The following is a 13,556-nucleotide window of genomic DNA, read 5'->3' on the forward strand; positions in this document are numbered from 1 at the left end:
ACACACACAAAAACGTGTAGCAAATAATAACTATTTTGAAACTATAAGCATTGATTTTCACTGATACTTTTGCGTAAGACTATTCTTTTATTATATTAAATTATTTTTGCACATCATTTAATCAATATTTATCAATTTTGTATAACGTTTCCTACTACTGAACTAAAATGATCAATACACAAAAATGTACTGCTTTTTCAATAAAAAAATAAAGAAACAAATAATGCTGTTTGTATATATTAATATGGATTGTGGCATTAACAGAGTGGCAACAAATACTAGAGATGTCTTGTGGTAGATTTTGCGGCCGTATTAAGGCAATGTTTTACTTCAATACTTGCAAAGATAGGCTGAGGCGAACTTATACAATCAATTGATGCATAACTATCTCAAAGAATCGGTGGTGAAATACAATTATCAATAACAAAAGCTCATTCGACGATATCAGTATGATTCTATTGGTATCTAGGTAACCACGTGATGAAAACCAAGTGAGACGTTATCATCTGTACTTGATAACAGAACTTTTTGCCACACGTTTGCAGCCAAGTCGAAAATATTCGCGCTTGAAACTGAAAATTCGAGGGATTCGAAAATGATGTTGCAATAACCAAATATGGCAATATTTCAAAGATGATGATTCGAATGTTATTGGGCCGATTGGCTTTTGTTAGGTATGCACGTGCGCTTGATAGAAGTGATTCAAGTCCTTACTAGAGAATAAATCAGGAAATGTAATCATTACCAATGCTCAGTGAATTGTCAACGGTATATGGCAATGAAGAAACATTAGCAGTGTTTAATTTTGTGAAGTGCGGCAATAATCATTCTCGACAACTGACCCGTCCAAAAACAGGACCTTCAGGTAAGTTTCGAGTAATTTTACATCAACTTAAGGTTTATATTGCGTTTTTTTATTGCTATTAGATCGCCTCATAGTATTAATTCTTAATAATCGCAATCAACACTAATATTTTATATGATAAGCTAAGCAAAAGTATCAGAATATTTCGAAGAGATTTGTATCTATGGGTTAAGAAACTTTAGACGCAATTTTCAAAATGAAATATATTTGAAATGATTGGTTAATTATATATGACATCGTTCAAAAACTTTATTATTAATTGTTGCTTCGATAGTTGAATTGTTTATTGGATGTGAAATTTATTGTACTTCAGGGGACAAAAATAAAAGAATAAAAGTTGCTGATGATATTCTGGCACGGCTTCAAGGTAGGTTGGTAATTAAAAAATAACATTCGAAAAGTGTCGTCTACATTCATTTCTAACTTAGACAATTTTTTTCCATTTTAATCTTATAATCTTATAATCTTATGATCTAATCTATCACAACAGACATATCAATTACATTATCTCTATGATCTAATAAAAGTAAATTTATAAGTAAGTAAGTTTTTGTTTTCATGAGGGAAATTTGTGCTTATAACTATTTACTGTTTGTAAGCGGGGTTTGAGTCAACGATGAAAGAACTATCAGGCGATTTTAACCCACCAAGTGAAGTGACAGACATTCGAGCTAAACTAAGAGATGGCCATCACGTGGTTGTAACCGGATGCAACAATAGCCGTTATTTTGAGACCGCTCTTGCAGCAATAAAGGGGATGGATTATAATTACAAACGATGTGTAGAAATGCAAACGTCGTCTGATTGGCGTCACATTGATCCAGAAGATGTAGACTTGGTTTTATGTAGAGATCCGTTTGGAAGAATTTCCTATGATGAAAGCAAAGCTAAAGCCATGGATGATATATTTAAAAAGCATGATACATTCAACAAAAGAGAGATAATGGCGATAAAGCCTTGGACATTGTCATAGTAAACAGTCTTAGTAATGGGAGTGCAAAATGCCCAATGCATACTTTGCAAGTGTGATAGGTGTTTAGATCGATTTTCAACATCGGTGATCTTTAACAGGTTTTATTATCGTTACTTGCGATAACGTTTCATTGTTAAAAGAATAATCGGTTCGTGTTATGTTATTATATGTATTATTGAATGATCTTTAATTTGAAATGCTTCGTTAATTTTCTCTTCACACTTCATCTTTAGTTATGTTGGCTTTGGTTTGGGCTATTGAAATGGGTTCTTACCTGTATTGTAGGTATTTTGAGGTGCTATTTTCCGAAAAATGCCGTTAGTTCAGTAGGGTGGTGCCTTCCGATCTTCTATGTCAGTTCTGTATAATGTCCTGGCCACAAAACCCGGCTCCCCTAAAGTTGCCACTAATTTGACCTTATTCATCATAACATGGACTCAGTTCAATGTAATAATAGTCGCCGATTTGCTGATTTTGAAATGGGCGAACTTGTGATTTTGAATGATAGTCTTACTTGAACACCACAATCTTTTGTTTGGCTCCATGTTTTCATATATGTATTCATTAATTATTTTTTATTGGATTTGACAAAGGACATGTTGAATATGCCTTAAACAGACGTCAAAAGGATTAAAAGGAAAGTTAATTATTTTTAAAAATGATCGTTTACACCGTTTATTGTTTGTTTCTGAAGTTAAAAAGTCGGCTGTGTTTCTTGTTGTTATTTAATTTAAAACAGGGTTTGTTTAATTCTTGTTTTAGGATTTATTCAATTAATCATTTGTATTCATAACCGTATATAGATCACTGTATGGTTGATTAATGTGAGCGAAATAGCAAATGTAGGATATTTTGTTACATGATGTAGATGTTCAAGACAATCGCGGAATGTCTTCCGTGCCAAGTACAAGGAAATATTGGAGTACTTTATTGTTTCTTTGTCATGTATATTTGTAATTAAGTAATAATGTCATACTTGTTTGTTTTTTGGGTCTTTTCAATCATTTAATTTCTTTATTTTTAAGCTTATGACGACATTTCCTGATGGTTTCTAATCGAGTCGTGTAGATGATCAGATATTAAATGGCAAGAAAGTTTCAAGCATTAGGTATGTACTACAGGCATGGAATGTGGTAAAACTGCATAGCGTTGCATGGCGTCTGCCCTTGAGGCAGCATGTTGATTCAAGCCAACCGCTGTCATTCATGATTCCCGAACGTGCTTGGTTTCTTGAGGTTTGCGGGGAATTTCGTTATGAGGAAAATGATGTGTACGAAATGGTACAACATGTTTGACTACCTGTACAATGCTGTTATAGCAGAACCGATAAATGTTATAATAACGTGTGAAAAAAGTAAATTAGACAAATGTATCAACGAAGTAAGACGGCATGCCATTTTAGAGCACGTAGTGGATGTGTCTTTACAAAAAGCTGTCGTTAAATCAGAAGTGCCTGAAGGTAAGCTGAGTCTATTGCGAAGTGTTATATATCAAACCATTATTATATTTCATAAAATACGTATTTAAACATATGAATTCCACTATCATAATAAATGATAATGTGACTTAATGACCGGTTATATCATTTCAGATCGAAAAAAATATAGATTAAAATAGTTGACTGTAATGTCGATTTTAGCGGAGATAATAATTGTTTGCAATGCACGCCGTTAAACATGTATGTATTTTAAAAAGTGTCAGTTTTTTTGGTAAGTTTGTCAGATATTTATTTTTTCTTAAACCTTTTACCGCTTGAGAATGATGTGAAAAATGTCCGATTTCATTGAAAAGCCTCCTATTACAAGTTCAAACTGCTATGAAACTTTGAAAAATGTTTCCATACGCATGAAACTTGGCATTTTTAGTCTGTTACATGTCACAAAATTTTCTTGATGATGAGGGGATTACTGTTCCCTTCAAACCCCAAACAAAAGTGGGTACATCCCCCCTCTTATACCTTTTTAATAGGGGGCGGCGCCGAAAAAGTGATTACATTTTTACAACATTTCACAAAAGAAAAATAGTGTCTTGGGCCTTAATAGGGCATTTATTCACTATTTTATGCCTCAAAAATCGACAAAACACGTTTATATGAGGAAAAAGGTTAAACAATCTTCTCTTGGATATACAATGAAGTTGAATTCAACACAATCTTTAAGATGGCATATATTTTTCTTTTTCTGACTAGAATATGGACATATATCTGGAAAGATAGTCACCACAGATCATTCTATAGGCACAATATCAAATACCACACAGACTCTGAATTACACAGCATCGTTGTTAGGGGACCCGTCACAAGCGCCAATCCCGCTGTCCAGACATGACACGATTCCTGTTTCTACAAGAAATACTTCAATTTTAGGTAGGGCAGAAATGGAAGGTTTGTCATTCATTGTATGAGATGCATCCCATTATATTTTGACAAGTGCCCTGTTTCTAGTAATTTTATACTTTTAATCCCCTTCGCAAAGTGGGAGGGAATTATAGGAATGTCTTCCGTCCGTCTCCCCATCCGTAACACTTTCCTTTCGTGTCCGCTCAATAACTTTTAAACCGCTGAAGATGTTTTGATTTTTTTTAGCACAATTGCTCATTATTATGAAACGATGTGCATAACCAGCAGTCTGCTTTTTCTCACCTGAATGATTGGTAAAACATGAAACCTTAAACAAATAATACATTAGAGTCACAATCAAAGTATTATAAGTTGAAGCAGGACTGATCACAAAAGCCTATATATATGGAACAGCAATTTTGCCTAAAGCATGATACAACCAAATATGTAAGAAATTTGTTCTAAAATTACCCATGGTTACCAAGACCTTGACAAAATTATTCAAATAAAATAAGAGGATTTACTAAGGTATCTTTCTGAATATTGAAGTTGGTCAATAACTGAAACTGACTTTTGTGATGAGAAAATGTGCTTATAATATGCATGGCATGGTTTGTTAAAGTTCAAGTTGTACATTTTTAACTGTGTTTCAGACTGCCTTTGTTTTAACAATCTTCTCTGCAATAAATAATGACATACAATGTCAAAACAATGACTTACGATGTCATATATTTCTCTTCTTCTTTTAAACTAAGGACTAGAATATGGACATATGTCGTTCGTCAATATAGATCATTCTATTGGCACCATATCAAATACAACACAGTCTAAGAACTACCCACCACCATTGCCAGAGGTACCGTCACAAAGGCCAATCTTGCTGTCGAGTCCTGAGAGGATTCCACTTTCTACAGGAAATACTTCATATTTTGGAAGAACACAACTGGAAGGTTTGCCTTACATTAATTTTCATTAATATAAATATAATTCCTATCCTAGTACTTATTATAATTAGCTACTATTATTCCTCGCGCAGGACAGCGGAGTATAGATTTTGCGTTGTCATTCGGGCTGTTTATCTTTCCATCTGGCAGTCTGTTCCTCTAACAGTCTCTCAACACTACAGCTACTTAAAAACCTTATCTACATATCTCCATAAATAGTAATATTTTATTGACGAGAAGTGCAGTGTAAAGCAGCTGTTTCGTTTCATTTCATAGTAACTAAAGTATTACCTTTTAATTCTTTTAAACCATAACTTTAACTCTTTATGTGTTTAGTTATTAACTTTAAATATAATACGTTCATATGAGTCATTATGGAATGATGTATAATCAAGAACTGTACGTAGCTCTTCATCCCATAACGTTTGCGTCATTGTCCGTGGGGTCCTAAATCTTCTTGTCTTTCAAATCATTTCCGTTATCAATAAGAACAGCAAAGTGTACAGATAACATTGTAATATACAGATTGTGAGATTTTTTTTCATCTGGCTGTATAAGTACTTCTGAGTTATGTAATCAAATATAATCAAACTCTGATTATGCATTTTAGCTACGGCCCTTTGTAGGTTAGCAAAAGAAATACTGATGTGAAAGATTTTAACATATCTTGGAATACTTTTGTATGTCTTTAAGGAAAAGTTTCAAATCAAAATTCATCGAAGAACGCACTTACCTTTATAAATTAGATCTACTGCAATTAAGCACTTAGAGATAGCCCTATACTAGATACATATTGACTTCCTTAGTTATAGTGATTCATTTGTTATTATTGTTTTTTATCGATGCTTAGTTATAGTGATTCATTTGTTGTTATTGTTTTTTATCCAAATTGACATAAATACATATTGATAATCCACATAGTTAATAGTTTTATTTTTTTTCATCTTTGTCTACTTTGATAATTTGAGCTAAATTTCAGCTGAATCTTTAAATTGATACTCTTATATATAGTAATATTAGTAATATACTAATAATAAATAACCAAAATAACATGACAATACGTCGTACAAATATTTAATTGTCATAGTAGCTCAAAAGGTTGACCTATTATTACAGCACAATTATGTTAGCCTTAAACATGTATCATAATTATATTCGCAAGCGCATAATATACACACGTTTCAATCAAGCGCTTTTTTATCAAACCGCAGAAGATATCAATTCAACAAATTCACTTGTTGAATCAAAACATTATTATCATAAAGGAAGGCATTGAATTGCCGTTATCTAATATAAATATACAATATATGAAAATTTAATTTCAGGAATACAAAATCCAATGCAGCTGAAAAGAGGATTTCCTGGATTGGAAAGGTAAAAAACAATCTAAGTCAATACCTTTTAGCTGTTTGATACAAAAGTACATATCTCCACATATTATATATGTTATACATGAACAGGTCATGGTCGGTGTTGTCACAGTGGTCGAGGTCTTTAAACATGCACAGCATAAAGAAATAATGATTACATGTCATATGACGTCAATTTTGACGAATTAACCAAATGATGCCGGGAAAATACTACGTTCAATTTACTCAGAATATATTTTCTTTTATATTGGCATGTTAGATTGGAAATTGATAGTAATTTTTCTTACATATAACAATTAATGCATGGTGTATTGTTCAAATGCTTTGTAATTAATCATTCAGGCCTCCAGGTCTACGTAATTATATTCCGATGCATTTGAACTCGAACCGCGCATTATTCTACAACAATGCACTCAAAATTGGGATCTATTTCCTAAGTGAACACGGGGCCTGAAATTTAAAGCCTCCTGACAACAAATATAGATGAGCTGAACATTTATGGAAGTTAATATTATATTGACTTTTGTGAATATTCCGGTTGTTCCAATTGAACATTCAAACAGGTGACTTTGATTAGAGCTACATGAGCACTATGCAGTTACACATGAATTTAACTGATTTAAACTTATTTTAGACTAAGATTGAATTAAACGATTTATCTTATTTATTTATTTTTATCCTGTCTACTTTTTCTGATAAAGCCGTCAGTTTTAATTATTATAATGTATTATTACTCAGTGCAGTTGTATCTATAAATTATTAAATATTTGCTCTTGATATCACTATCATCTTTTATAAATCTACAATAATTAATAAAAAACATTTGTTTCATGTTTTTATTAAAAAACATAGCCGGTCAATATTTGAATATTTTACCGTTCACATTTTATCACATTTTTTTCAATTAACAGAAAAAGTTACGTATATCGTTTCTATGACCATAATCTAGAGTTCTATTTCAGGGTAATACAGACTGAGACAGATGATATGAGTGTAAAAAGATCGAGGTCAATGTCGTCAGGTTTATGGTCAGTCAAAGAGGAACGCATAATTAACATCAGGACCAATGCTGATAGTCAGGATTGTTTCATTAAAGGAAGTTGTATACTACCTTCAGGAGAAATTCTGCTTGCAGATTACGATAACAAAAACTTGAAGAAACTTGATAACATGTATAATGTAAAGTGTGTGTGTGATCTTCCTGATTGTCCAAATGATGTTTGCTATGTTGGTGATAATGTAGCTGTTGTATCACTGTCGTGGAGGAAACTTCAGTTTGTTGATACTACATGTAATATGACACTGAAAAGATCCATTGATACACATCATGAGTGTTATGGTCTGGCTTGTCATGGTGATCAGATATATGTTAGAGACCTTTTTGGTACTGTTTATAGATATAGTACAGACGGTATAAAGCAGCAGGTGATTTATTCATCTAGAGAAGGTTCCTTTCTTTATTACAATATTACTGTGAGTAATGATGGAAGTAAGTTGTACCTACCAGGTAAAAATGAGCTTGTTACCATTGACAACAATGGAAAACATTTGTTTACATTAAACAATCTAGACATAGGCGCGTCACGTGGAGTTTGTGTAGATGATCAAGGTTTTGTTTATGTAAATGATAGTAATGGAAATTTTTTACAAATAAGTGAAGATGGTAAAACTATACTTCAAGTAATAACAAACATATCTGGCTGGAAAGGTGTACATACTCGTACATTAACAATTAATAGGAGAAATAAAGCTCTGATAGCAGCTGGGTATTCAGACACAATTAGTGTCGTTTAACTGAGGTAATAATGTGAAACTCAAACAAAATGAATAAATAGGATACCGTGATCATATAATTGCAAAATGAATAAAGTTAAGATTTCTAAATATATTATACACTTTATTTTTACCGGCATAATGTATAGTTAGAATTATTCCTCACTAGATGGTGAAGCAAATTTGTTTTTTTTTCTTCAATGTATAGATAATGCAAGATATATAAGTATTTATAAACTTTGATAATTTGAAGTGAACATGATAATTTTAAATTTTATTATTTAATAAGTCATCTCCTATTTTTCTTATCTGGAAAGGAGTCAATTAGTCGATACACATATCTACAACACCGTATTTTATTCAGTCACTGTTAAGAGTTGTTTCATGTGTGATCTACCAATTGATATTTCAATAATAATAAATTATTTATAGAACAAAAGTGTTAAGGTTTCAACAATTATATCAAGAAACTAGATCTGTAATATGGACCAATGTTACAGTAACGTTTTTCCGTACCATGTGTATGTGTCCTTGAAGAGAATAATTACACATTTTTACTTTTAATTTGGGACCACAAGTATACTTCTTTATTATGTTGGGAACTTCTCAAATAATAAAAGCATTGACTGAAATAGTATAAATTAGTTGTTGTTGTTGTTTAGTCCAACATCTTTATATAGCGACACTTATATAAATCTACTGAGTCCTGTAAAATATACTCCTCTACGAATTGTGATTGTTTGGTCTCCCGTGTGGACCATTAATTGATTCTCATTGAACCTGACCATTATTACAGTTGAAACTGTATCTAATGGATTAAATTACATTTTTAAAACCTTTTACTGCTTTAAAAACGTTTATATATTTATGTTTAATCTGTCAAGTTTACAATTAAGATTGAACACATTACTTACTAACTATTATATTATCCATATGTTTATTATTCCGGCGAAGTAAATTTATTGGTGGGTAACTAACGTTATTTATAGATTCATTATAGATAACTCTAGAGGACATGCGATACAAGACTATACAAGTTGTGTCCCTTGCATCACCAAATACAAAGATTAGCAATATCTCATTTTACTTTGCGTTATCCATTAAATTAAAGAATATGACAAACAAGATCATCAAGGAAAGGCGGCGTTCAATGAACGCAACCCCAATATGACCCAGCAACAAGAACCAGTGGCAAGGAGCCCAGGCGGACCCCAAACAAAAACAGGAGAAGGCACAAGACAGAGCACGGACAGGTTAATCACTAAATGATAAATAATTTGTTACTGATACGGAATTTAAAGAAAATAAATAAATGATTGAATAATAGGCCCGCAAAGTCAAAGGGCACAGGGGAAGGGGACAGGAGACCGGGGGAAGGGGGTTAATCAAAGAAATAAAAACTAGGGGATAAGGGGGAAGATACTTACCGTAGACGAGAAAACAACAAGCGACACAAGCAAAAGTGTCACCAAAACAGTATGAAACAATATAGACATATATCTGAGGAACACAGAGGGGCGCCGCCTTGGAATGGTCAGCAGCATAAAAATGACTGCTGGGGAGTTTAAACCGGTTAATAGTGCACCAAATCTCGCTCTTAGCCCCACCATGTTCCTATAAACGAGACAGTGTAAATAAAATGAATCCACGCAAATTTTAACAGTTTCTAAGTCTGAGACATTTAGCCTGGTTTTCATTTTCCGAGCTCAAAATAATCCGGATGAAATTTACAGTTTATTTTTCTCAAAGTTAAGATACTTTTGATATACATGTACATGTATTTACAACATATTGGGTGCGTTCAGAGTTTTCCTAATGGTACCAATAATGAAATACCATACCATTTGTAGGCTTACTTATCATAGTCATACCATGGTACCGATGTTTACGGACAAAATTTGTCATTGTTATATAAATTTGCAGTCCAGGGTAAATCCATTGTCAACAAGACAAAAACTTTGCCGCAGAAAGACGGAGTAAATATATTGTTATCCATTTGTAGATTGACTTTCCATCGGCATATCGATGGTACTGTTGTGCAGCCGAAAAATGATAAAATACAGTGATATAAAAGACAGTGATATGGTAGTGTCTTACTATGACGTCATTGAAAATCACGATCCTGATCTGATATTCATGTTTAATATGAAACATAATTGATCATATTGGTATGGAACAGAATTAATGCATTTATTCCATCTTGCTTTATGATATCGGAACTTACATTATGCTTGCTTCTATACTTCTTTATGACAATGAAAACCTGCGTTTTGCTGAATTCAATCATGCCTTATGATTACTGAATGCACTTTCATGTAATTGCAACCTTGTGTGTTCCCTACTAAACCATCAAACTCACATATTTTAATATGCTATATGTTTAATTGCATCTTTTTTTAAGGACAACGTATTATGTTTGGTGTTTAAGATAGCATTCTTTATAACTATATGTAACATGGTAGTTGTATCTTTAATTTGCTATAAATCTGCCACTTATATTGTCGACATTATGTCAAATTAAACTATTCATTTTGATCAATAATTGGCTGATTTGATGTGTCTTAGCATTCATATGCTTCAATATATTCACTGATTACAAATATAATGCAATACATGATCACTTCGCATCGACAACGAAGATGACAACGATAGCGATATTATAGTCACATGTGACAGTACGCACTAAGCAGTTGGCAGTAAGCATAATGCGAGTTGCAATAATTTGTGTTCATATTATGACAGCAGGTGTCGCTTTGTCGGTACATCCCGTTATTTTCCGGATGATCCCGTATTTTGGCACGTGGAGTAAACAAAGTTACGTCCACTTTATATAGGGGCGTATACAGAACAGTGTTAGTTGGGGACTGACATGTAAATTTACTAAAAAACAAGAGAACACGATGCGACAGACGAAAAGTGCGTGTTTTTGAAGATTCCGCCAGCATGTGGAAAAAAAAGTTATATATGTCTCTAATAACTCATCCTACAAGTGGCAACTCACCTCTTATACAATTGTTTACACTTCTTTTTGAGCGTGTGTGATAAGTGAAATTGAATTTTATCAAACTTAAGGTGGCACAAAGGTGACATGTGTGTGTTTTTATTTATCTCGTGCGCACGAGTTTCTGTGTCGTGGCCACGGGTTACTAAGTCGTGGCCACGAGATAGTTAAGTCGTGGGAACGAGATAATATGTTGTGGCCACGAGATAAATAAGTCGTTGGAACAAGTTACTATGTCGTGGCCACGAGAAAGTTTAGTCGTGGCCACGAGAAAGTTAATTCGTGCGAACGAGATAAATAACCAATCAAATTACACTATTTATATGAATTTTCCTAACAAGGATGCCCCTACTTCACTTGTCCGTAAAAGTGCCATTTATACAAGTTATTGATTGGTCAAAGATTTAGCGTCATTGTGACCCTGATTTCTGACCAAATTGCCTAAAAATTATTAGGTGTCATCTACTGATCTTTTTAGGTTATATAAACTACGGCTTATTCTTTCTAAATCATTCATCAGACAAGGATTTTGCATGAAGTGTCATGTTTATCTGACCTGTGACCTCAAACATCCTTATAGGATATCTACTGTCCATGGGCAATGTCCCTTCCCAATAAAATAAACCAGGACTAAGTCCCTCTCAAGTTATGGTATAAACAATGTTAACAGGCCTTTGTACGTACAAAATGACCAATTCTATCATAGAATTGTCCCAACAAAGGGCTATAACTAAAGAGATAAATAAAAACACACACATGTCACTTAGTAACTCGTGGCCACGACTTAGTACAGTACAAACTTGATTTTTTTTTGTAAAATAAAATAAATATAATTTGGCTTCACACAAACATTGTGCTTTAAATACTTTACACTGTAATTGGGCAGTATGAATATTCATGTATAGTGTTATTACAAAAATATATATGGAAGTTTCTTTTAAAGACAGGCACAACTTTACTTGACCCGTAATAAGGAAAGCAGATTCCTATACATTATGTGTATGTGTTTTTATTTAAATAAAACATATTTAGTAAGAATTTTATAGATTTCAATAAATTTCTGTGATAAAAATATATTACTGAAAGATGTGCATAGTATATCTTTAAGCACAAATGTATGTGAATGTGGTGGTGTGTGCGGGATGTCTGATCTATAATCAGACACACATATGCCCAACATTTGTAATTGACTATGCACATGTCACAAAAATAAACAACTTCCTTCTTTCCTTATTATACATGTATATTTTAATGTGTTACATACCTATTCGCCACTATTAGTGACTGAGACATTTATTAAGTTAAAAGGCCAATTAATAAGTTTTGCTTTTCAATGTCCAAGTCATTAGATAAAGACCTTCGCAATCGTAGGCAGGTGCTTAACAACTGGATGACAGCATTATATGTTTTGATAAGGGAGTACACTATGACCACTATTGCATGAAACTTACACGTATATATTCCATCCCAGCTCATCAACGTATCTTTGGGGGTAGGTGCAGCCCTTAAGCCAAGGCCTGAATCCGCCACTGTACGTATAACTGCCCCATTGAATAACTGTTTACGAGCATATTTTTTCTATTAGACTGTATACATATACATGTATAAAATTATATTGCATAATCCTTACTACTTGTATTTATATTCTTTCCACTGCAATTTATGTATTAAGCGCTTGGTACGTATTTATAGCATTGTCGCCCTCTGTATTTTAACGTATAACCACGATGGCCCTAACGGTATTCCGTAATATATACATGTACGGAAAATTCCGATGATAGGCGAATCATGGAAAAAATCCGTTGATATCGATAACAGAGTTCTCGCCCCTTAACAGTTCACAAATCGCTAGACATTGTTTAAATTGTTTATCATAATGTAAGATGATCAAACATAATCCACAAAGCCTCAGACACCGAGCTTTATTAAGCATAAACACTGAATAATGGATATAAGCGAAAGCTAATAGTAATCACGCCATGCGAGCTGTAAATCAAATAAGTCCCATTTTAACAAAATCCATCAGGGAACAAAAAATAGTCAATTTTAAATGACTTCTACATAAAAGTAATACAAAAAAAAAACTAAACCGTAAATGGTTTGTATAGAGCATGAAGAAAGGTAGCTTATACATAAAGGTATAAGACGTTAACATTTTAGTATTCCAAATGGCTTGTTCCAGTTTAATAGTTATCACTCAATGAAAGAATTGGTCACTACGAAATGTTTTAATGAAATAATGAAAAATGGAATCCAGAATAATGCAACGTTTAAATATCATAAAGCAAGATG

At 33.0% G+C, this 13,556-nt stretch overlaps 2 protein-coding genes and 1 long non-coding RNA gene across 4 annotated transcripts in view; all 3 read left to right on the forward strand.

Moving 5' to 3' along the window:
• LOC132741210 (uncharacterized) overlaps positions 1 to 8,904 on the forward strand; it is a 55,326-nt gene extending 46,422 nt beyond the window's left edge. For both annotated transcript variants that reach the window (XM_060729338.1, XM_060729335.1), the window contains one exon: positions 7,453 to 8,904. In XM_060729338.1, coding sequence (XP_060585321.1) covers positions 7,453 to 8,284 — 832 coding nt within the window. In that variant the 3' untranslated portion in view covers positions 8,285 to 8,904. The remainder of the gene's footprint in view (positions 1 to 7,452) is intronic.
• LOC132741209 (uncharacterized) lies at positions 748 to 1,838 on the forward strand. The gene is made up of 3 exons (XM_060729331.1): positions 748 to 865; positions 1,140 to 1,232; positions 1,465 to 1,838. The coding sequence occupies exons 1-3, from the start codon at positions 748 to 750 to the stop codon at positions 1,836 to 1,838; spliced, it is 585 nt and encodes a 194-aa protein (XP_060585314.1).
• A 1,533-nt stretch (positions 8,905 to 10,437) lies between the features above and the next one.
• LOC132741214 (uncharacterized) lies at positions 10,438 to 12,925 on the forward strand. The gene is made up of 2 exons (XR_009627254.1): positions 10,438 to 11,346; positions 11,386 to 12,925. It is a non-coding gene; the product is annotated as an uncharacterized LOC132741214 (long non-coding RNA).
• The last annotated feature ends 631 nt before the right edge of the window (positions 12,926 to 13,556 follow it).

This window comes from Ruditapes philippinarum, unplaced genomic scaffold (genome assembly GCF_026571515.1).
Source record: "Ruditapes philippinarum isolate M1 unplaced genomic scaffold, ASM2657151v2 ctg4080_1_1_1_1, whole genome shotgun sequence".
NCBI lineage: Eukaryota > Metazoa > Mollusca > Bivalvia > Venerida > Veneridae > Ruditapes > Ruditapes philippinarum.